The sequence below is a fragment of the Oreochromis aureus genome, linkage group 16 (assembly GCF_013358895.1).
Source record: "Oreochromis aureus strain Israel breed Guangdong linkage group 16, ZZ_aureus, whole genome shotgun sequence".
Lineage (NCBI taxonomy): Eukaryota > Metazoa > Chordata > Actinopteri > Cichliformes > Cichlidae > Oreochromis > Oreochromis aureus.
The window spans coordinates 18,330,581-18,354,888 of record NC_052957.1 but is presented as its reverse complement, the minus strand read 5'-3'; the positions used below and the strand labels follow the sequence as shown (position 1 = coordinate 18,354,888).

The following is a 24,308-nucleotide window of genomic DNA, read 5'->3' as shown; positions in this document are numbered from 1 at the left end:
ATTAGCTGCTACCATGATTGATTACAGATTTTATTTTCTGTAATTCACACAGGACACAGACCAGTAATAATTAAGCAACACATTTACTGTGTCCAGGTCCAAATGTATTTACTTTTCAGCTGTAATGTCCATATTAATAGGTAAGAAATTTAAAAAAGAAAGTTGCTTCTGGGTAAGAAAAGGTGTTAAGCTATTTATACATGAACAGTAGAGACACCTCTATAATGGAAAATGGACCCATGGGTGTGCTAAATTAAAGGAAAGGTCAGCAGTACACCAACTCATGTCAAACAAAGTCAAAGGTTCAAATACACGAGGTCTGAACCATTAAAACATCAACAACCAACAGTCAGCTGTGTAAAGACACAGCAGGGGAATGAAATCCTTAGCAGGAAAGTCTGTGTGTGTATTATATTTTGAGCTTCTCTCCATGTGACTTCCTTCCTCTGAAACTGTTGGCCATCCCCAGAAATAAACATGAGATTGCAGAGTGTATGAAAGCCTTTGGTACCATTTTGCTGCTTTCCTTTGCTCTCTGTGTCACGTTACATGTCACATGTGCAATGACTGTAATTATTTCGTAAAAATACTATATAGAATAAAAAAACTGTGTCACAGGGTGAAGTTGTAAAGACCGATGGCCACAGGTAGGATTGATTTCGTGTGATGTTATGTGGTAAACAACCAGGACAACATCCCCCTTTCTAACACCACCATCAAAAAGTCAAGCTCCACACCCACAACATTAGTGGGCTTTGTGGATCAGTTTGTTGAGTCTGTTTGGTGCCTGTTACTCTCAGTCTGCTGCCCCAGCATACCACAGTGTAGCGGTTGGCACTGGTCACCGCAGACTCATAAAGCATCCAGAGCATCATCCCACAAATATCAAAGGACCTCAGTCACCTCAGAAAATCCAATAATATACCATAACATGAAGCGTTATTGCTGAAGCAACTTTCAAAATGATTAGAGCCACTTTTAACAAACCAGTTGCAACAAAGTGAGTGTTTTATGTCAAGTAACAATTTTCAAGAAAATGTGACCAAAGTCATAAAATCTGGGAATAACTTTAAAGGGCTTATCATATCTGATAACTGGAAACAATCTACTGCATAAAAATCAAATTCTTTAAATGTAGAAAGTCACTCTTGCCTCCAAGTTTTTAAACCAATGATGCATAATATTTTTCTGAGGGCGGCACAACTTTATAATAAACAACAATTATTAATTTCCCTTTATTAAAGTTGAAGGGGGGGATGGGGTGGAGATCTAGCGTTCTAGATCTCCACCCCATCCCCCCCCTTCAATACCGCCCATGTTTCCTGCTGGAGAGGATGGGTGTGGAGGTACAGTGTCATATTACACACAAATTACAGACCTGCTCAACAGGCGTCTTTCTCTCGTTTTCTGCACCTCCATTGGCTGAGACTAAAACTGCTACTTGAAACTAAACTGCTTCCTGAATAGCAAACACTTTGTGTGACAGGAAATAACACTGACAGAACCAAGGTCAGTTACACATCTACTGAAAAAATCAAAACAAAACAAATGAGGACAAAATATATTTAACTCCTAGTTAGACACAGTTCAGTTTAGGTTCCAAAGGCTGTGACGAAAGACAACGGGGCCACAGAGGAGCTTTTGAACCCACACTGTGAGTTATGTCTGCTGGACAGAAAAACACTCCGCGAGACCCTGCATGTCAAAGTGGAACTGTTTTTTTCTCAAACCCTTTGATGAGTGGTGAGTAGTCGCTGGCAGTGCAAGCTCACACTGCAGCTGGGCTCTATTTACTGCTTCATGCAGAGTCTTTCATCTGGTCTTCTAATGTATTCATGTACCTATGCAGGTAGGTTTCTAAGTTAAGTAACCATTTTATTTGTCTGCACAAAGATGTTGAATCAGACTGGTCTCCAATTCACGAAGCAGCCTTTAACGGACGTCTCCTCACCCTGCAAAAGCTCATTGATCAGGTACAGTTTAACTGAATATTGTAAGTTGTGCTAAAAGAAAAGAAAATTGCCTTCTCATAATATTGGATGTTAAATAACCATGTGTTTCTCACTATGATGTGAAACCTTTAATAAGGCAACTGTGTCCTCATATGGCAGCTTGCTATCCAAAAGTTGCCATGCGCATCTACCTCAGTGACACTAAATGTGCTGTGTTATGTTCACAGGGTGCATGTGTAAATCTGAACACTCTGGATATGGTCTCACCCCTTCATGGGGCGTGCACACAAGGTCACACGGCTTGTGCCAAGCTTCTGATGGAAAACGGTGCAAATGTCAGTAAAGCATCATCATGTGGTGTTGGTTTATTTGTAGTTTTTCACTGAATTCATGAGAATCTCAAATTTAAGATGGTATGTTGTCAGTTTTTGCTTGAAAGAGACTCACAGTTTGTTCCCATAACAACCATGTCAATTATTGCCAATATTAACTTGTTGATGGGAGACTGCAGTAAGAAATTAACCGAATACACAGCCGCGGTCGTGCACGCACAATAACTCATTAACAAACAAACATCAGCTGATATAAAGCCAAATTTGTCCAACCAACATTATCAGAATGAGAATCAGAGTCAGAAATCTTTAATAATTCCTGAAGAAATTATGCAGTCACGGTCCTTCTAAGACAGTAAGAATAATTAACTAAACAAACCAAAACATGTGTAAATATTTTTAGAGATTTTCTGATTCATTGTTAACCTTATTGCTATATCGCCATGCATCAGGTAAACAGCTCAACTCTGGATGGAAAAACTGCCCTGACAGAAGCATGTGCTCAGGGGCACGTGACCTGTGTATCGCTGCTTCTTCAACATGGAGCTGCTTCCCTGGGGACCAGCCAGTCCAGTTCTCCAATCCATATAGCTGCAACAAAAGGTTCGAGGTCAGACTCAGATATGTGAAAAATCTATCCTGGCAGAAGTGCCAAAATCTCTTGGATGGCAGGCAAAAGCAGATTTTTACAGCAGAACCTTTCAAGAACATTTCTTATCATTGTGGTGATTTCTGTTTCATCTCCCAAGGTCACCCTGAGTGCATTGAACCTCTTGTTCAGTACGGAGCAGATGTGGATCAGCATGTTGACAAGTTAGGAACCCCTCTCCAGATTGCCTGCTCCAATCAGCATCTGAGCACCGTGAGGAAACTATTGCAGCTGGGTAAGAAAGCTTCTCATTTGAACTTTTATTGCTCAAAGAATATCCATTCTTCCAATATCTTATACATTGGTGGAAGACTTTGAGACCTTTTCAATGGCAAAAAGAGAGTGATGCAGTGTGCAATATTCAGATTGTAAGTCCAGCGTTCAATATTTCATTGAGGGAAGCGTACACAAAGCTTGCGTATAAAACCCTTTGTGGCTGCAGACAGAGCTGTGGAAAATTAGATAAACCCCTACACATAACATCACATGAGCCAGCATTAGTTGGGGTTGAAGATTGGGTTTATAGAGCAGAGAATTAATTATCTTATTAGACCTGTTTGGTGGAGGTTAGCTGCAGGAGCTACTTTAGAAACTCTTGTAATATCATAAACATAACACACAATAACAGTACAGGTAATGTAGAGGCTGGATTTTAATAACAAGAAAGGTATATAACATGGAAATATGTCCCATGTTATGGTGCTGTGCAAAGGTTTCAGGCACTAAAGTGAAGATGTCTTCCAAAAATATCATCAGTACTTCAAAGTGTGCGGTAAACAAACCCAAATCATGTCAATATTTTATGTACCAACATGCCTTTTAAGACAGTAGATCTACTCTGTATATTTGCACGTACTTTCTCAAGCTACCTTGCATGTACATTGCGCCAAGAAACCACAGTCCTCTTGAGGTTTCAAGTTTGTGCTTTTTCATGTTTTGCAGGACTTCTTGTCTTTATTCTTGTAAATTAAAATACAGCAGTTTTTTCATGACTTGGGTTGTTCAACTGTTCTAACAAAGAAAACCTTCACCTGAACTACAACAAAAGCTTTATCTCATGTAATGTGGGGGCATCATATTTGGCCTTTTCTTTTCTTCAGGTGCAAATGTGAACAGCAGTGTGTCTGGGGACTCGCCTCTGCACATCGCTGCCCGTCAGTCCAGCCCTGAGTTGACATCCGTTCTGCTTGAACATGGGGCGGATCTCTTCCTCAGGAACTCAGAGGGCAGCCAGCCACTGGACCTCGCTCCGCCCAACAGCCTGACGGAGAGACTTCTAAAACAAGCAGGAGGTAGTCGAGACTTTGCACTCAAGACTTTGCACTGGGCTGGTGGCGCAGGAAGAAGCTAACCATCTATAATGGCTCATGCTTCTCCCCTGAGTGTCCCCAGGAGTGTCTCCTCTAATGCAGCTGTGCCGACTACACATCAGGAAAGCTGTGGGCAACAAGAGGCTGGGTGCGATTTGTGACCTTCAGTTACCCACAGAACTGATAGAGTATCTGCTCTACCAATCAGACCCAAGGGGAGCTCTTAATGCGCTGAAATTCCTCAACCCTGCAACCTCAGATTTTGAGTCTTAAAGGTTTTTGGTCAATAGGGGGCAGACTTGTATAATCTTACATGGTGGCAACAACGTCCGTGCTCCTGGTTGATGATGAACCACAATGTCGGAATTACTTTCAGTGAAAGATATCCTATATCTTTGTTGCTTCCCTCAGGAAGGGAGGCTGGATGGGAAAGACATCAATTAGTCTTGATGTTTAATACAGGTGGATGATGTGGCCGTAACCTTTAAGCTTTAAATGCGCACAAGCTACCAGACGTTAGGCTACTAAAAAAACCTTTTTACTCCTTTAAGTTTTTGTTCATAGATATTTTATGTTTCGCTTAAAAATGTGTTGCTCTTAATAGTAAGGCAAATAAAAACGCACTACTGAATGCAATGATTCCTGTTCATACCTTTTTTATTACTCAAGTTTAAGACAAATATTCTAGTGTTAAGATATCTTACTAATGACTTACTGAAAAAGCTGTTGCACTCTTAAAGAGTATATTTGAACAGAAAAACAACATAATTAGAAGCACAATGGATAAAAGTAAAATACCTGAGCCCAGAAAAAAGTGAACTTCCTGTGTTTATCATGTGAATTAATCTTATGTCATCATTTCAGTAAAACCTATTTTTACATAAACACAATCAATACTCTTCTGTGTATCTGACTAAAAAACTGGGCTTTTTATAGATGCTATAGTGAAGATGCAAGATCCTGTTTTTCTTGCATTACTCTATGAGGGAACAAGAGCATCAAGACAGAACAACAGTGTACACGATGCAACGACTTTTTCTTAAAGGTCACCACTTATGGCTATTCCCTCAAGATGCAATGAGTAGAGGCAGTGGAGGTAGACGAGTTTAAATACCTGGGGTCAACCTTTCAAAATAACTGACAGTGCCCAAGAGTGGTGAAAAAGAGACTGTAGGCAGGGTGGAGTGGGTGGAGACAAGTGTCAGGGGTGATTTGTGACAGAAAGGTAGCAGCAAGAGTGAAAGTGAACATTTACAAGATGGTAGTGAGACCTGCTATGATGTATGGTTTGGAGATGGTGGTGCTGACAAAAAGACAGGAGGTAGCAGAGCTGAAGATTTTGATTGGGAGTGACCCGGAGGGACAAGGTTAGAAATGATTATATCAAAGGGACAGCTCAGTTTGGAATTAGACAGAAGGGGAAATAGATATACTGGACAAAGGGTGCTGAAGATGGAGCTGGAAGGCAGGAGGAAAAAAAAAACACCGTAAAGAAGATTCATAGATGTGGTGAGAGAAGACATGCAGAGTTGGTGTGACGGGGGAAGATAGGGTGAGATGGAGGCAAATGACCTGCTGTGGTGACCCCTAAAGGGAGGAATTGAAAGAAGGGAAAAAAGAAGATGAACTTATCTCCATTCCCCAAATCCAGTATTGACAATATGCTGGCTGGTTTCACAGTAAACATTTGTTCCAATGCAGAAACATCAATAGTTTTATTCAAGAACGTCCTATAACCAGAAACTTTGAGCAAGGCATTACTTTGTAATGCTCACTCCTAGCAGCCTGTGAGCTTGTCAGCAACCTACCAGGTAAGCACTCACTGACCCTTGACCCATATTTTAATCAATACATACAACAGAACAGAAGCCAGAGGGAGGAAAAGCAGAAAAGAGGCTTATACTAGATGTAAAAAGCAAGAAATGACTAAAGCAGACAATATGACTGGGATATGGATGCATTTTATGCATCTATCATTTTTATTGGAAATGAGTAATGCCACTGTATCATAAGCATTGATTTCAACAGGTCATTTAGAGATGATGAAGGAGCAGAATGTGCTGCTCCTTCACCTCTGGACATCAACATGATTTTATTCAATTCACCCACAGCCTTCTTGTTGAATGCAGCACTCATTAACTCCCCATTGATCCCTCTGTCCCAATACAGCGCCCGAATTAAATCGTCATCCCCTCAAACACTGCATTAGCGCCCGGGGCCAGGAACACACACACACGCACGCATGCACACCCAGTTTCGATTTAACTGATCTTTAATGTGAAATCAATGCTACGGAGGAGTTTCTGTCTTCTGCAGCTGCTGGAAAAAAAACAAAACATACAATATCCAAAGCTTGCAATTAGTGATATCTTGAAAATCAGGTGAGGCAAGTCTGTCTGGGAATCACCGTCATATGACCACTTGAATAATTTCCCACTCCAGTCATCCTGGCTTTTTTTGGACTATTTGCTGTTCTTCTGAAATATTTCCCGAGTTCAGTCATGTGCTGCATGGCACTCAGATGCACTCCAAAAATCAACCAAGCTATGTGTGATACCAAAGCTTTTACTTTTTTCCCCTCTAGAGGCACGCACTCCATTAACCTCTATCCATTTTTCTTAAGTGCATTGGCACTTTTTACCCAAATAGTGCAGAATGCATTTCCTAGCAGGGATGCAAGTTTTACATCCAATGCACATTTGCTTAAAGCTATCCTATACCTTCTAGAACGCGCATACACGAAGCTTTCACGTAAAGAAAGACAGCGTATTTAGAGTTACCTCTAAAATATTAAAAGCTAGAGATGACAAAACACGATGCCATGTGCAGGGAAACTAAATAAATAAATAAATATTTTGTGGCATGTGAAAGCTGCCCAGTGTTCATAATGAAAGCAGGATTAGTTTACTCATTAATGCATGAAGAATTCTAATCACTCCTAAAATGTAAGCAGCTACCACTGACTGTGCACAAACTGCAAGTTGTTAAAGCCAAGCAGCCCTTATGTGCACACATCTAATAACCAAACCGCGATCACTCCTCGCGCCGCGGCTCACATCCTGATTGCTCCGAGCTGGATCTTGTTATAGATATCAGCGCTTCCCACTAAGCTACAAGTGGGTTGTGCCGTGTCCTTGCACTCGCCAGTAATTGCTTTGGTAATTTTAGTTTAGTTCAGTGTTGGGGTAATTAAAACAAATTGAGGAGATAGTGTAGACAGAGATCTCTTGTGGCTCCTTGCTCGGAGTGTGGAGAAGTTTAGTGAGGTCATATGTTGCGATGTTTTCAATTAGGCACCTCTGTACTAATGAGGGTTTATTAAGGAGCTTGAATATTTATGCAAAACAAGGCTGCTAAGTGGCTGAAAGATCTATATTTGGTCAAATGCTGGCATATTCAACTCCACAAGTTCACTTTTTCCCTCTTATTTTTGCCTAAACTGATCACAAAGACAAAAGCCTTTTGATGCCAAATGAAATTAGATAAGGTGACCAAAGGTGTTTATTTTGTTTATATTTATATCATGTAAAAAATTATACAATATGTTTGCAAAAATAACTAATATTTTCTACATATTGTGACTGTTGCAATTAATTTTAGTAAATTATATTTTTCCATGAGCAATATTAAAAAACAAAAACAAAACAAAACAAAAAAACACCAAGGAATTGATGTCACATCATTGAATCTGACTGTGTCAGAAAAAGAGAATCTCTCTTCATTTAGTTTTACTCCACAACAACTCACATGTCCTAAAGTCAGCCCTGCTGACTCTCCATGATAGCAGCTTGTGGGAAGGGCGGGAAAACATCAGATGACCGCCAATCAGGAAGGTCAAACGCGGCCCCGCTGGAACTGTGTATCCGGAATTTACAGAAACAGCTGAGAGGGTACTGTTGCACATCAAGATGGCCGCTGAGCTGTTCCCAGCAGGTGAAGACACAGCAGGTTTAGCATCACAAGGACTACCACCAACACAATGAGAACCTTCTGCAACCACAGGGTGTTGTTCAGCTTCTGCTCCAGCCGTGAGGTGCAGGCTGTGACTCGCATTAGCTGGTGAGACAAAAACTGGTTGAATGACCTCGTTTATGTATCTAAAGTGTTTTTCAAACAGGTCGTGGAAAACAGGAACAGTTAACTATTATGGTAAGAACCTCTCTTTGCTGACAGAAAAATTTTAGAAAATGAAGTCAGCATGTTCTCCATGTGTCTGCGTGGGGATTCCAACTTCCTCCCATAGTCCAAGAACATGCATGTTAGTTAAGGGGTGATTCTAAATATGCTGTAGGTATGAATGTAGCATGAATAGTTGTCTGTCTCTCTGTGTTAGTCATTTGTGTGATGAACTGGAGACCTGTACTGGATTTACCCAACTTTTTGCCCTACTCCAGTCTGTGAGCTGAACTGAATAAATGGATGGATGTGTCCGTTGCTTAAGTGGTGTACACACAGGTAGACATGCGGCGACCAGAGACCAATAAATGCCAACAAAATACAGGCACTGTTAGCAAACTAACAGTTAACTGTTCCCACGTTAAACTTGAAAGATACTGTTGATTGCCATGTGACAGGGATGTATATTCATTAGATGGTTACCAATGGAACCAGAGTCTGAAAAGTCTAAAAACTGACCAAGATTTCTGTATTTATTTATTTTTTACACCAAAACTCACCGCTATATTTAACTCCTGCTGCTCACTCGGCATTGTCTCCATTGGGTTGTCCTTAAAAGTTTTAATTGCTGGTTTAGCACTCTCCAGAACATGACAGCGCAATCTGTAAGAAAGACATAATCTAATTAGCGTAGGATATCAGGAGGATGCAATCATTGGTCCACAGGAGTACTGTGTAGCAGAAACATAGTCCATCTTCATTTATTTCCATCACTTTGGACTTCAGTTAGCAGCTGTAATCCTTGTTCTGTGCTACAGCCTTTTTGAGCTCGGCACAGTGGCACACAAACTAGTTTTCAACTTAACTGGCCCTACAGCTCAAAGCTGATTTCCAGCTGCAGTCTAAGTAGGTGGAATTCGACTTCCTCCACCTTTGAGATAGGATCCACTTTAGGGAAGCAGCTGAATGATACTGAGGCTGTTACATTAGCAAACTGGCCAGTGAAACAGCTGGTAGGGAAAATGAGACAGGAAGGGCTGGGACTAGCAGGTTAGTTGTGAATTAACTAGAAAAAAAGAAGTCAGACAAGGATTTCTTCGTTCTCTCAGGTGAATTAAACAAGCACAGAATCTAAAATAAGCTGCCAAATATACTTGGGAGGCATGCCAAAGTAAAAGCTTGGCATTACGTGTGGCTAACACTTCACTGCAGACCTGTGTTCCATGATTTTGGTTTTCGGTACTTCTTTCCAGAACTGTGAAAGATCTTGTGATCCAGCATTTTCCATCTCCGCAGCCATAATCAGAAACCTGTCCTGTGGAGAGGCCTGAGAACCTGCACAAAGTCAGCCAGAGAGAAAAAAAAAGACATTAACGTAAGCACAACTTACCGAGACAGCTGTTGAAAACTGAATAATTCGATCTTTGTTTCAGAAAATGCAAAAGAATAATTTAAATTGCTCTTAAAATCAACAACAAAACTAGTGCAGCTGCCTGATTTGGTTCAGACACAGAAAGAGAAGGGCTATGTTCACAGAAGTCAGTGTTAGATGTGACAGTTTTGGGGAGAAGAAAAAAAACCCCACCACAGCATAAAAGCTAGGAAAAAAGTAACCCAAAATAAGCTGCAATGGTTCCTCTGAGCGAGCTATGTTCAGCACATCATAACCTACAGCTGACATTTCAGTGCTTGAAGGGCACAAGCTGTTTCAACTCACGCAGCACTGTCAGTTGTCTGATGGTTTGTTTTGTAGAGATGATTCTTTTATCAGTCTTGAAATATGCATGTCAGGCAGGAGAAAGTGGCTGCCTGCACTTTAGGAAGGTAATACACTGAACCGCTTGATTATTCTGAGGTTCAGCATTTAGAAACATCTGCTGTGAGAAGAGTGCAGAGCTTAAGTGCAATACCTCCATGTAGTGACACCACTATGTCCACTGAAGCTCCCGGCTCACAGCAGCTGCTGCTCGGCTTCACTCTATACTTGTCGGGCGCCGTGGTCCGCACCTGTGAAGACGTTAGAGGAACATTTAACAATGCTTTTTTCCCCCTGTCTCCTCAATTTATTTAATACATAAATGCAATAGTTAGTCTGTGAACTGTGAGATCAAAGGGAACTGGTGCACGAATTAACTGTAGCAAGTGCCACACACTTGAATGTGAACGCTTTCAGACTCACCTTAAAGGCCACCTGATTTTTGACCACATTGTTCAGGATAATTAAGCTTTTCTTTTCAGTCTCTCCAGAACCAAAGCTGAGCTCCTCTGCAGGGCTGAACGGGGAGATAAAAAGCAAAAAAACCTCAGTGTGTAGCAGGAACTACATTAGACTGCTACATAGGTGGAAACCAGAGACTATTTTATTCTTTTTTATTAAAAATGTAGCCAAACGGTTTGACAATGAGACCTCTAACAAATTACTTTTTCCAGGATTTTATTTAACTGAATGAAGAATCGGCTTCTTTAATTCACCGTAATTAATCGCTAACAAATTTATCATTAAATTAAAAGAGGAAACATAATAACAGAACACTGGGCTACTGAACAAGCATGGCACATCTAAATCAACTTTTACTTGTTTACTGTCCTCTTTAGCCAACCTAAACAAGTTATGTTACCGGCGCTCTGCTACAGCCCCTTTGAAAGTTTTATGACTTGTTCAACAAGCTTAGCTGCAGGGCAAAACCCAGCTGTTTTGTAAGTTATAAGGAGGAGACTTCAGCATGGGTTGTTTTTCAAAGTCTGTTGTGTAGCAGAATATCAAGCTGCCCATTAGAACACTGATGTTACTGCTACAAGAAAATATATTTAAAATAAAGCAATCTGAGTATCCAGATTCAAGCTGTCCACCTTACTAGAGGGAGACCTCCTGATATTATGACTTGGATTAAAAAATATGAAATAAAATGAATCCCTTCTAGCATTTGATTTACAGAGATTTGTATAATGTTGCAAAGGAAGGAACGAGCCAAAGGAAACCTGTAAGGGGTCACGTATGCTTTGCTTGTCGTTAGCTCACACAGTCTAACTTGGTGATATATATACATGCAGCATGCGATTTGATGAATTTGACCTTGGTGCACATTGCATACTTATTACAGGGGGATCATATTATCTGCTATGCATGTATAAAGCTTCTCAATGATGCAGCTTGGCTGTTTTATGAACTAAGACCGCTAAGAACAAAGATATTTTTTTTCATTTTTTTTACTTTTCCATGTCCCTTATGGTAGGGAAAAAGGAAAAAAGAAAGAGAAAAAAAAAGAGTAAAGCATGCTTGATCTCAAAGTGAGTCTTTGGGCTCTGCAAACCTCTGGCAAACACAAGATCAAAGACCCCTACTCTCTCCTAAAGCCCCCAGTCTCGAATGAAGGCTAACACAACTCCCAAACATAATTGCATTTAAGGCTCATTTTAATCTGTTTATCAGTAGAATTCACAGCCCAGAGCTGTCAAAATCCTCACATCAAAGCTTTAGCTCTGTAAACACAGAAATCAACAGACATTATTCATGAAAATGAAGTGTACATGAAGGGCACACGTTATATACGCAAACTATTTACCCACAAAACAACCAGATCATTATGTGATTGTTGTACTCCTTACTGAAATGCACCTCTTCTAAACTCAGCAATCCATTGGCAATTTAATGAAGGTTCAATTAAAATATATGTTGTGTTTGACAATGTGTAGGAGGGGGACTAGCACACCTTTCTTGAAGATAATTGATCATTTGCCAGTGTTTCGAACTAATTAGCATAACACCAATTCATCTCTAGTCAATGAGCAATTGACTGTCAGCATCCTTAATTCCTGCCTCTGTTTGAACAGATCAATTGAGCTATAAAGGTACAAAACATCAATAATGACTTCAGATGCAGTTAATCTTTTTGCATATGGCTCTTCAATACATAATACACAGACTTGTGAGTTATACCTAGTTACACGTATATTACAGCAAATCCTCCTTGATGTTCAGATTTTCCTGTCCTAGTTGGATGTAACTAATAAGCTGGTACACTTATTTAAACAGGGATGGATGTAAGGGTCCTGAACAAGCTTTGGCATGTCTTACCCAAAGGGAATTGGCAGAAATATTGGAAACATGGGACAGACTCATAGATGAACCAATGGAAACTGTGTTGGACATCAAACCAGTTACCCTTTGGTGACCAGATAACTTTTCTGGCTTTAGGTCTCCCAAACACAATGGAGTTGTAATAGCAGAACAAAGAAGCTTGCTGGTCTGTGTATTCAGCCCAGGTCCACATCAGCTAGACTGATGCACTCACAGTCAACCTTTGCTGTTTGCAGTTAAAACTGATTCTGGCATGTTTGCCCGGTTAGTGCAGTTTTTTTTCATGCTGCAGGGAAAGAGGCCAAGCAAATTCTGAAGCAGTTTAAACAACTAGGCTGGGTGCACCTGCAGAGAAGCAGGATCTGGATCTGAACAAGGTTCCAAGTAGAGCTTCAACATGCAACCAGAAGAAATAGGAGTGAGACAAAACATTTTTTTGAGCATGCAATTTATTGAAAACAGCACTTAAATTTAGGACCACATGCCTTTAAAAGGCCAAATCTGTGCAAAAATGTGGCTTCGTTGTCATTTTCTAGTCACACTGTCATGACGTTCTGATGGCAAAGGCAAAAAAACTTTCCCTTTTTGAACATGGTCGGATTGTTGAACTGCATAAGCAGGGTCTCTCGCAGTGCGCCATCGCTGCTGAGGTGGGTCGCAGTAAGACAGTCATTTGGAATTTCTTTAATGATCCTGAGGGTTATGGAACAAAAAATTCAAGTGGAAGACCCCAAAAAATTTCACTAGGAATGAGCCGGAGGATCCAATTGGCTGTCCATCAAGACACTGGATGATCCTTGACCCAAATTAAGGTTGTCACTGGTGCCAACTGGAGCCCCATAACCATCAGACTGCATCCGAGGCTGAAGGGCTTCAAAAACAAAAAACGTCTTCAAAAGCCTCGTCTCCTTGAACACCACAGAACTAACCGTCTGGACTTTGCAAGAGAGCACCAAACACGGGACATTGAAAGGTGGAAGAAAGTTTTATTCTCTGATGAGACAGTAATTTACCTTGATAGTCCTGATGGCTTCCAACATTACTGATCAGCAGTTACTGATCAGCAGATCCCACCTGAGATGTTTTCTGCGTGCCACAGTGGAGGGGGCGGCTTAATGGTCAGGGGTGTCTTTCCTTCAGTGGAGCTCAACAGAGCTTCAGGAGGTGCAGGGGCATCAAACGGCCGCTGGCTATGCACAGATTTTGCAGAGAGCATCCCTCATGACTGAGGGCCCTCATCTGTGTAGTAACGACTGGGATTTTCAACAGGACAACACTGTTGTTGCATGTTGAAGCTCTACTCGGAACCTTGTTAAGATCCAACCGTGCAAAACATGATTTCTTGCCATTTTTCAAGTGGTCTTAAACTTTTGATCGGGACTGTATTTATGCAGAAATGTTAACCATGGAAACAGGAATGCCTATTAGCACATGAATGTGGGGATGCTCCATTACTTGACAGTATCCTACTCAGTGAAATTTAGTAGTTCATTAAGTCCATTTAAAAGTAGCTGACAGTGGAATTCCCATAGTAGTAACCCCCTCCAAGACATAATACCAATAATTATGGTATTATTCATCAAAAGAAGAGAAAAAAGGAAGTGCTGCAGGGCTCTAAAGGCCTGTCTGACAGGTGATCTTCATTAGGGCACAAAAGAAAGGAGGAGCTGCTAAGGCACATCATTTTTTAATAAAAATATTATAACAAATTTATTCTATCTAAGGATAGAACAACGTGAAAACTCTAAATCTTCATCATTTAGTACTGTGTTAGGTTTTTCCCATGAGCTTTGTGTGATACATTCAGTAAATGTAAACACAAAAAAAGGATTACAGTGCTGCATGACCCGATGGCTGTTCCCCGAATATGATCTCGCCATGTAGTCCACAACACTGATGATGCAGAGTGACATTCAAAAAGCTGTCCAACCCATCAGTTACTTGTCAGTCTGCATGACTTCATGGTTACTCCCTTAAGGTGTGTTTGCAAAAAGCTAGTTTGAACATGAAATGAACTTCAACTAAATGGCTGCAACTGTTCTGTCATTACTATTACACTGCTCAACAAGCACTTTGCTACTGGGATTCTGTTACCTGTATTTTAACTAATTTTATTTGGTGATTCCTAATCTGAAAGCAGGTGCTATATTGCCACTGAAGATGCACCATCTACATGTTCATCTCGACTTTTTTTCCACCAAATTTGGCTTTGAGCGTGTGAAAACGTTTTGGACAAACGATGTCATGGAAAACTGAATACAAGCATGATGGGTGACTTCTGTTGGTTCTTTGCAAAGAGAGATGGACGTGTAGTATAAGCACAAAAGCCAAGTGGCTGCTCATAAGGGGTCGTCTGATTGTTGGGGTTTTATCTCACTTGTTGTAGGGTCTTGAACAGTGTAGTATTAGAATACAAAGGGAAAACACAGCAGATGTCGCTTGCCTGTGACAAAGTTTTGGGAACTCTTAAATTTACGTGTCCAAACTAATGCAATTATGATGCACTATAACCTACCTAACATCTAACAGAGAACCTTTGAAGGTGGTCAGTGGCTTCCTGGCACCTTTGGTCCTGGCGCTTGCATCTCCTTTATCATTGTCCTCTGACCTCAAACTTTGTTCCAGAAAATTTACCTGAAAGAACAAAAAGCATTTGATTAGAAAGACACACAATTTTGTCATGTGACCATTCTCTGGTTTTTCCCCTGAAAATGAAATGTGTGACCCTTGGCATTCATGCAGAGAAAGCCGTCATTGGATTCATGTACTGGCATTGATGAATAGTTTTTTTGAAATGCTGGATGATCAAAATCTTTCTCAGAAAACACAACTTAATATAATTTTTGCATGGGAAATTCCCATGATGATCCCTGACCGTTGTTCCACTTGGCCTCCAGAGGGAACACACAACCACAATTAGCATGTCCATAAAGATGAGGAACCAAAAGTGATCCACAAACTTGTGACTTGTGACTTCTGACAAAACAAAACAAACGAAAGTAACTGAGCAGTCACAAGATGACTCATATACAGCCCATAACGTCAGCAAATTGCTTAAACTTCGACCCAAATTATTCACACAAATCTCAAGACCACACACCAGCTGACAGGATAGAAGTTTCAAAATGGTTGCATAAATGGTAGTTATTTTAAAGTAGGTCAGTTCGGGAAATGGGTGCTTCATGGTGTGTAAAACAGTTTATGCAGCAAGCACAGCAGGTGAGGAATTGAGGGGGGAAAGGAAGGTGGGCAGGGGCAAAAAGAGCAGACTCTACACGTGAGAGTATTTTCTGTGACTCAGAGAGGAAGGGAGCTTAATTTAATGGCTGACCATCATGCAACTGCCAGAATGAAGACATCAACTGCTGATGAAATGTCTCAATTTATTTATCCATTTAAAGAGCAAGCTTAACAAAATGAAATGCGAATAGAAAAACGTAAAACATAATCAAGTTTGAATTAAAAAGTGAAATGGTTTACTGTCTCATACAGATAGTGTTTAACAGTTATTTTAGTGATAATACCATTGGTATTATTTCTACTAGATCCATACTCCTCATACAAAATGTCATTACTTGTTAAAAAGAAACAAAAAGTAATTCATTTTAAAATTACATTTAAAAGGATTACACTGCCATAGTAGGGTACAAGGAATTAAAAGACATCTAAAATTACAGAAATATGTGATTTCTACACATTTTGTAAGGCACAGAAGGGACTGACAAATATAATAAAGTAAGAGCTGATCGGAGTGTTTTTTGGTGAAACAGTTCATATCAAGGCACAAAATATGATTCTCTGTGTGATTAGCAATCTTAAATAACAGACTTGAAAAGAGATAGTGTTAGAGGACAAGACACAGACGGCTTTTGTGAAACGCTGCCTCAAAGGCAGGCAGGATTAAAGATTTAGTGCTATGGGTTAATAAGTTGGTCTACTGTAATATAACAGTAATTACCTTAGCAGTTTTTTAATCTGAGAAGATACAAATAATGTGAAACTGCTAATGGGCAGCACTGAGTGTGCTATGCTTTCTCCCGCAGCTAATTAAACTGTGAAATGAGTGTCCCACTTGGTTCAGCGTTTACAGGACATAGTGCAAATGATAAGCTTCTCATTATTAAGCTGACATGCCTTGATAACAAGGTCAGAAATGTTGTGCTTTCAAACGGAGGGTCAAATCGAAATGTAAGGTCCAGGACAGGTCAAGGGATGAACATGTCCAGGGGTGGTGATGACATCAGGAGACTGTGAGGGAGGTGCACTCACAATAATTCGACCCACGTGAGTACACCTGCCTTTCCAGCCTGCAGAAATCTTCCGGACATTGAGCTCCTTGTGTAGGCGAAATCCTACACTTCCTTACCACATCCAGCCCTTGTTTCAAAACAGAGAGAAAGTCAATTAGCTTTCTGAGGCCAAAATGTTGTGCTAGTGATTACTGGTATCCAGAAGAATGCAGGTTGAGCTGCACAGTGCTGATGGAGGAACAGTCTTGTATAGTGAGACAAGATGGTTGAGGAGCAGAAAAGTCTGCACAAGCACTGAAGAATGCGCTCAGACGGGCTTGAAATTCCAAGAGTTTCCTACTGTTAAAACACAGTGATTCACTCACAGTACGGACTACCAGAAATCAAGTGTAGCAGAATTGAAAACATGATGAACTCTGCTGAGCAACCTGCTGATGCACAAGCTGTCATCTTAACATTGTCCACTTCTGATCCCATTCAAGTGCTTTGCTTTTTGTTCTATTGTGCTTCTTTTATCTACCCAATTTGGTCTTTTTCCAACAGGATAATAAAGTAATACAAAAATAAGTGCTAAGTGGTTATTATGCAGGTGCTGTGGATAATATGCAAACCTTGAATAAAGACGCCCGAGGCTCAAAAGGGAGCGATGGTGAATAACGTTTGCAGACTTAATTTCTAATGGGTATGCAACCTTAGGCGAGTGTCAAAATTATGCTTAATAACAGCTTACATGAATTTTTAATTACCATTACTACAAATTACATGTCAAAGTAGAACCACTACTCTTTTACCCTGAATATTCACAACACCTAAGAGGCCATATTTAGATATTTCCTTTGTGTGTGTAAAGTGTCATCTCAGAGTGATTGTGTAACTTTACTTTGTCAGGCAAGCCTCAAAAATATCTTCAACTTTTCCACAGAGCTGACACAAATGTTTTGATATGAAACGGGCCACCTCAGAGGCCTGCAGTACAATACCAACGTTTGGGAAATAACATTACGAAATTCATGGGATCTGTGCACGTTTTGATGATGTTATGTGGGGCAAGTTTAGGCATCTCTAACCAAAACAATGGCTGAGAGCTTGAGGTGATTTCACTTGTTACACTAAGGACATTAAAAAGCATCAAACTTGTGACTGGAAATGACAGTTGAGGCCAATGACTGTCTTATGTGCATATCCCTGCTTTGGAAATCTAAACCAGTGTGGTATTTATTAACAATGGTAGCACTGTGTGTTTTGTGAAATTTAGCAGGCTTGTGGGACTAGCTTTGGGTTAACCTCAGGTTAACATTAATGCAGGTTAACCTCAAGTCGATTACTCCAAGGCTTTAAAATAACAGCTACAACGCCGCATAAAAACCCCCAAAGAGAATAACCATAACTGGAAAACAAAACACACTAATACAATGTAAGTACAACTTTCTTTAACAGGCGCTTTCAGATAATGAGCATATGCTAAAGTGATTCCTTTGATAACATCCCATCTTCTTCCATGCAGGCACTTTTTGCATGCTGCTCACTTGAAAATAAGCAAGGTAGACTTGGAAGGGTGGACTTAACACTCATTTGCAAAAGGTGCTGTACAAGAGTGAGAGGGAGGTGATGAGTCCTCCAACACATTCAGTCTTTGGGGCATCTCAGCGATGGTACTCCATCCTGCCAGGGAGAAGGAATCCAGCTCCAGCATGGAGTGACTTTAGCAACAAACTCAACAATCGTTTAGTTCCTTGTGTGGTTGACAAAGACTCCTGAGTTTGAGCTTCAGTGGTCCATCTGTGATGCAAGAGCTTCGGATATGCCTGCTGCCAATTACATTATCAGTCACCTTCACAGAGGCAATAGGTAGCAGCTTAATGTTTACAAAAATCAGAACCATTACCTGCTGCAAAGGAACCCGATTACATATTGTTACCTTGTGTGCAGTTTAAAGAAACAGACTGAAAGAAGGCACAAGATGAAATAATCAGTGACCAAATCTCACCTAATCTCCCTAGAAGCAGAATGCTTCACTACCCAAATCTAAAAAATGTTCAGAACTCAGTCGCTCATCGCATATGTTTTATAGTAGGTGCTACCTTACAATATAAAGCACCTTGAGGCGACTGTTGTTAGGATTTGGCGCTGTAAATAAAATTGAATTGAACTTGAGAGCAACTACTCTAATAACAACAGAAACACTAATCCTGCCAATTATATGAGCATCAGCATTAAAGATCACATTTATTTATAGGCAATCAGATGCGATCAAACTAACTACACATACACTAAGTGTTGAGTGCCAAAGTACAGACTTGCACAACACCCAGGGAGCAGTTTTGCTTTATACTGTTGTGTAATTAAATTGTGTACAAAGTTGAAATTATTTTTATCCACTATTTTTTTCTTTGTTAAAAAAAGTATATCCATCCATCCATCCATCCATTCGCTTCCGCTTATCCTTTTTCAGGGTCGCGGGGCGCGCTGGAGCCTATCCCAGCTGTCATAGGGCGAGAGGCGGGGTACACCCTGGACAGGTCGCCAGTCTGTCGCAGGGCTAACACACAGGGACAGACAACCATTCACACTCACATTCACACCTAGTGACAATTTGGATTATCCAATTAACCTATCCCCACAAGCTGCATGTCTTTGGACGGTGGGAGGAAGCCGGAGTACCGGAGGGACCCCGCAAACACGGGAGAACATGCAAACTCCACACAGAAAGACCCCGGCCTGATGGTGGAATTGAACTCAGGACCTTCTTGCTGTGCGGCAACAGTGCTAACCACCGTGCCACCGTGCTGCCTTAAAAAAAGTATATTCATAACTAAAATGGAAAGAAAATGTACCTTTTTGGGCTTTACTACAACATCTGAGGTGAAGCTGGACTCAAGGGCATCTTTAACATCCAAGTCACCTTCTTTGCTCTCCCTCTCATCATCACTAAGAATGGGCCCGTTGTCACAAATGGGTGTTTGGAAGTCATCGTCAGGAAGAGGTGGGTAACTATACTTGAAGGGATCCTAGAACACAGCCAAATAGGTTAGGTCACCACATGCATGGTTATTAAAGTGAAACACTTTAAATTAGGACATATCTGTGTTTTTCTAACAGATTAATCAGTAAATATTATTTTGGTTATGTAAAGAAAGAAGCAAAGTAACTAAACTTGTGTTTAATATTTTAAAAAGTTAGATTTCTTCATCACTGGCAAGAAAACTACTGCAGATACAGAAGGGAAAAAAAACATTTAACCCAGCATTGACCTTAACGCTTCACACTGCATTTGAATCCTAATCTTCTACATCATCGTCTACTTAACATATTCCACTGTTACTTTCTAAGAGGTCTTTTTAGATTCTATATAAAATCTTAGCATTCACCTGATCTGCTCTGAAAAGGACTTGTGACTCATAAAGTTTCCCATCACATGTTAGATTTTCTAAAGCCTAAAAAAAAGAGCCCAGAGGGGGTAGAAGAGTCTAATTCCCTCTCAGACGACTTGAAATACAACCTGCTGAAAGATTATTATGGATTTTCTTTTGCTAAATCACACCCAAACCATGTGGCCTACCCCAGTTTTAATATTTATCACACCTTCACTATAATCCCACTGGCGTATTGACCATTCCAGTTGCTAATGCATCTTTTGTTAAATTAATTAACGCATAATTTAAAACCTTTTTAAAAAGCCATAACATACCGTTCCACCCATGTGAGGTGGCAGGTACTCGGGGCCTATGTATGTCTGGACCTCAGATTTGGATGCAAACCTAAGTTTGCTGATTGCCTCTGGACCCAACCACGACTTCACAATCTTCCACGCAGCTGTAGCAGACACAAATGTTTTATTGTTGAGATGTCAGAGGCGTAAAAACTAGTAAGGACTACTGAAATTTGTAAGCCACAGTCTTACCATTCAGAATCCAAGGCATATCCACTATTATCATTTTGGCTGAAATGATTAAAAAAAAGGAACGAGTTAGTAAGAATAATGTTTCAAAAGATCCAGATGATTTACATGACTTTTGTAACTTACATAAAAACTTTGGATAAAATACTTTGAAGCAATTAATGATGTACTTCACAAACTCCATGTCCTGAAACACAAAGTAGAAGAGAGAAATTTGTGATTAATGCCACACAAAAGGCTTAAAAAATAAAATATGCATCAACAAACGCCATTCGCTGGGGAAATTTTTTTTTTCTCTCTTAACAGCCTCTACGTCTGAAGTGACCCACTTAATATTATATGGAAATTCATTGCATGCTCCCCCTCTGAGTGATCCCCTGCTCAGCCTCTGTCAACCATTGTCAAAGAAAGTCTTAAGGATGCTCTTGCTACATTTCTGAACGGCAATACTTTTATTTTTTTTTCACAAAAATTGAATCTTTTCCATCTTGCTTTTTATGCCATCTTGCCATTACTTAATGGTAACACACAGATTTAACCCTCAACTTTTATCATTACACAATGCCTTAATTACACAATCCTGCTAAAAACAAGTTACGTAAAAAGAGCTCCCAAATGGCTCAGATTACAGTGCATTTTCTCAACATAAATAATAAAAGGGCTTCTGATTAAAGCCCCTTAGACAGGCACAAATTTTAATCTCCAAGTCAAATGTTCAGTCACGCTTTAAACAATTTTAGATAAATATGAAAAATTTTAACCTCACTGTTTTATGATAATTTAAATTATCAGACAAACAGCCAATATGTCAACAGTAATAACCCTTAGATCGTGGCTCGGCTTTACAATTGGCTAGAAGCCTCATTGCTATGCAGGAAATTCACTCCCAACCCTTAATGGGATCATACTGGCTAGCTTTGCTCAGGCTCATACTGTGGTTCAACGGCCTCAATAAAGCTGCTTTCCAAACTGATCATCTAATCTACTCATTTTATACAGGAGCTGCATAGCTATTTATTCTTTTTCCCTTGTTTGTGTTGGTTTATTCGTCTTTAATTGAGCAATTTTTCTAGGAGAGAGCCAAGCCAATGAAATAAACTCACTGATAAAGCCCTCCATCAAGGAGCCAATGTCTGTGACACAGCGAGCCTAAGGATTAGACGGCCCACTCGAGTTGACCATCAGGATTTAAAGGTTACTTTAATCTCTAACGTGTAAAACCATTGAGGAGTATCAGCCCCTGCAAGTCCACAGCTCAAGAAGCAAGAAGTATGAGGAAGGTAAACAACATTGCAGTGACAGTAACAGGAAAGCAACAGACTTATACCTTAGAGGAAAAGACTGAAAACATAATGTGAGTTTTGAAGACCTGGATTAGACTAGAGCACGAACTGTAAATTATTTAAACACAAAAGACTTCCTCTTAAAAATAACTTTATGGACTTACTACATTGCTGAGCCCAGAGTCCGTCATGTCAAACACAACAGTGAGAGGCATCCCAGGTTCCTTCTTTGCATACCTCTCCAGCCAAAAGGCAATATACTTTTTCTTGTCTATGACTGTCTTTGCATCCTTGACATGCAGCTTTACCTTAAACCAGACTAAAACACAGGAAACAAATTTTAAGTTATCATATTTCATTTGTATTTGTTTTTCTCAAATTGGGATCAAACATTTTTAGTGGGAAAGATAACGTTTCTAACAAATAAAGGCTGAGCTGAAGCATCTCTTTTAATAGAGCAAGTGCATACAGAGTTTGTTGCCCTCTTTGTCGTAGCCATGGAGGTAGACAGCCCCAGTCTCGAACATCCATCTGGGAATAGTGCTCTCATTAATGTCTGAAACACACATGAGGACACTCATTACATTGTTATCCAGTGCTCTCATTCAAAGAATCACAATATGCAACATGACATTTTAGGCAAAGGGAAGAATCTGTCTTGTATCTTTTAGACTACTGCTGCCTTTAATTTCTTTGCTTCAAGGCGCAGAAAATCTTTAATTTGATTATTTTGTGTTACCCTAGATATTAACAAATAAAACAGCATAAAGTGTATGAAATATACTGTGCTAAATTTCTGAAGCACTGCATGGTCTTTTAGAGAAGGTCACTAATTTGCCACACTTTAAGAGTATTATAAAGTCTTGCTATTAAGGGACCTAGATTCCCAAAAGTAGGTCTTTCTAAAACTCCCAAAATTGATGGAAAATAGCAAATTTTCTGTTAATGGATATAAATTCAACCCACCCCCCCCTCCTTTAAAAAAAAAAAAAAAAAAAAGGGCGAAGGCCTTGAATACCTTGTAGACTTTACTGAAGGAAATTTTCTAAAAACAACTGTTGACAAATAGAATTTGCTATTTAAAAAACAGACAGTTACTCTGAAAAGTTCCTCACAAGAAACAGTGGGGATTGTTCTTGGGTGTGTGGAGAAACGGGCGTTTCCCAAACAATGATGTTCTGTCTGAATTAATGCCAGGGAAGCACAAAGACAACCAGTGGTTTGTACTGCAGGCTTATAGACATCTCAAAATGGTAATGTCAATATTTTCACTTTTAGGAAGGGCTTATGATTTTGGGGGCTCAAATGAATATGCATGTAGCACTGGGAATCTAACATTTTCCTAGAATTGAAACTATAAATTGTAAGCATTAACAACAGTGAGGTTACATTGTTATACTGTGACATAATGCATATCATATTAGCACCTTACCATTTACGCCATACTCTTTTCTCCAATGAAGACTTTCATCAATCATTTTCAAGGCATCATCAACATTATAGAGCCTCCATGTCAGGTAGCCCTCCACCAGACTGTCATCTGTTTGAAGCCTTTCCACGTCCCTGGGGTCATACTTCTCTGTTGAATCTGCAAACATTTACACGCAGACTGAATCACATGACAACTTCAAAATCGGTTTCAATTTCAAAGACTTAAAGTTTCCCATTTAAAATTCTCATAGACCCACAATGTCCATGTTGTGCCGCAAACTCAAATAAAGCCCCCAGGAGGCCATGGTGTGACAGCTTAGCCTAAAATTAGTCTAAAAACTAAACTGCTACTCGGGGCAGTAAAGCGCTAACGCTTATCTGGGTTCTGGGTATTCGGGTCAACGTTTAAGCAACGTGGCGTAAAGTAACAGTTAACTAGTGGACATTTAATGTACTATATTTGAATGTATGCAAGCTAGATGACAGAAACCAAAATGCATTCAAAAGCAAGAGATGTTATTGTCAGCTTGCCCGCAATAACTGTGCTACCTTGGAGCAACTCATTGTTGAATCTCTGCCTCGTCTCCTCGATTTTCTTTTCAAGGTCCTGTCAAAAAAGAGTTGGTTCAGGTTAGAGTCGTCTTTGGCTTTAATCGTATAGTCATTTATGACAATAAGTGATAAAAAATAAATTAATAAAAAAATAACGGTTATCAGCGATACCTGCTCTCCTTCGTGTGGCTCAACTTCAGCCATGTTCAGCTGTCTACTGGTCTTTGGCAGTTCCGTGTACTGAAAGCGAGTTAGCTGACTGTTGTTTGTATGAATCAGTGCGAACTAACTGTGAAACTGACGCCCTGTCGTTGCCATGTTGGCTCTACCGGTTTAGCCACACCTCTTCGCGTGGCTGTTTGTTCGTAACCGAGGGAGTGTTGAATTGTGTCTAAGACCCGTTAAAAGCCTAACTACTCATACAGACAAGTCTGTTTAGATAAGTGTTCCAGGTAGC

At 40.1% G+C, this 24,308-nt stretch overlaps 2 protein-coding genes across 3 annotated transcripts; one reads left to right on the top strand and one right to left on the bottom strand.

Annotated features, from left to right (window-relative positions):
* The first annotated feature begins 1,369 nt into the window (after positions 1–1,369).
* LOC116319329 (ankyrin repeat and SOCS box protein 9-like) lies at positions 1,370–4,888 on the top strand. Of its 2 annotated transcripts, XM_031738623.2 has the most exons (7): positions 1,370–1,743; positions 1,894–1,973; positions 2,180–2,287; positions 2,737–2,887; positions 3,034–3,168; positions 4,034–4,225; positions 4,326–4,888. In XM_031738623.2, the coding sequence occupies exons 1-7, from the start codon at positions 1,662–1,664 to the stop codon at positions 4,514–4,516; spliced, it is 939 nt and encodes a 312-aa protein (XP_031594483.1). In that variant the 5' UTR covers positions 1,370–1,661; the 3' UTR covers positions 4,517–4,888. The 2 variants fall into 2 exon arrangements, with proteins under 2 accessions (XP_031594483.1, XP_031594484.1); XM_031738624.2 differs by lacking the exon at positions 2,180–2,287 and having other exon boundaries at positions 1,371–1,743.
* A 1,296-nt stretch (positions 4,889–6,184) lies between these two features.
* mospd2 (motile sperm domain containing 2) lies at positions 6,185–24,162 on the bottom strand. The gene is made up of 15 exons (XM_031738574.2): positions 24,023–24,162; positions 23,849–23,906; positions 23,301–23,456; positions 22,338–22,424; positions 22,033–22,187; positions 20,712–20,772; positions 20,589–20,627; positions 20,376–20,500; positions 19,522–19,695; positions 14,953–15,071; positions 10,539–10,632; positions 10,270–10,366; positions 9,574–9,694; positions 8,920–9,022; positions 6,185–8,299 (listed from the first exon to the last, which is right to left on the bottom strand). Exons 1-15 carry the CDS (start codon positions 24,053–24,055, stop codon positions 8,147–8,149), a joined length of 1,575 nt encoding a protein of 524 aa, XP_031594434.1. The 5' UTR covers positions 24,056–24,162; the 3' UTR covers positions 6,185–8,146.
* Between the last annotated feature and the right edge of the window lie 146 nt (positions 24,163–24,308).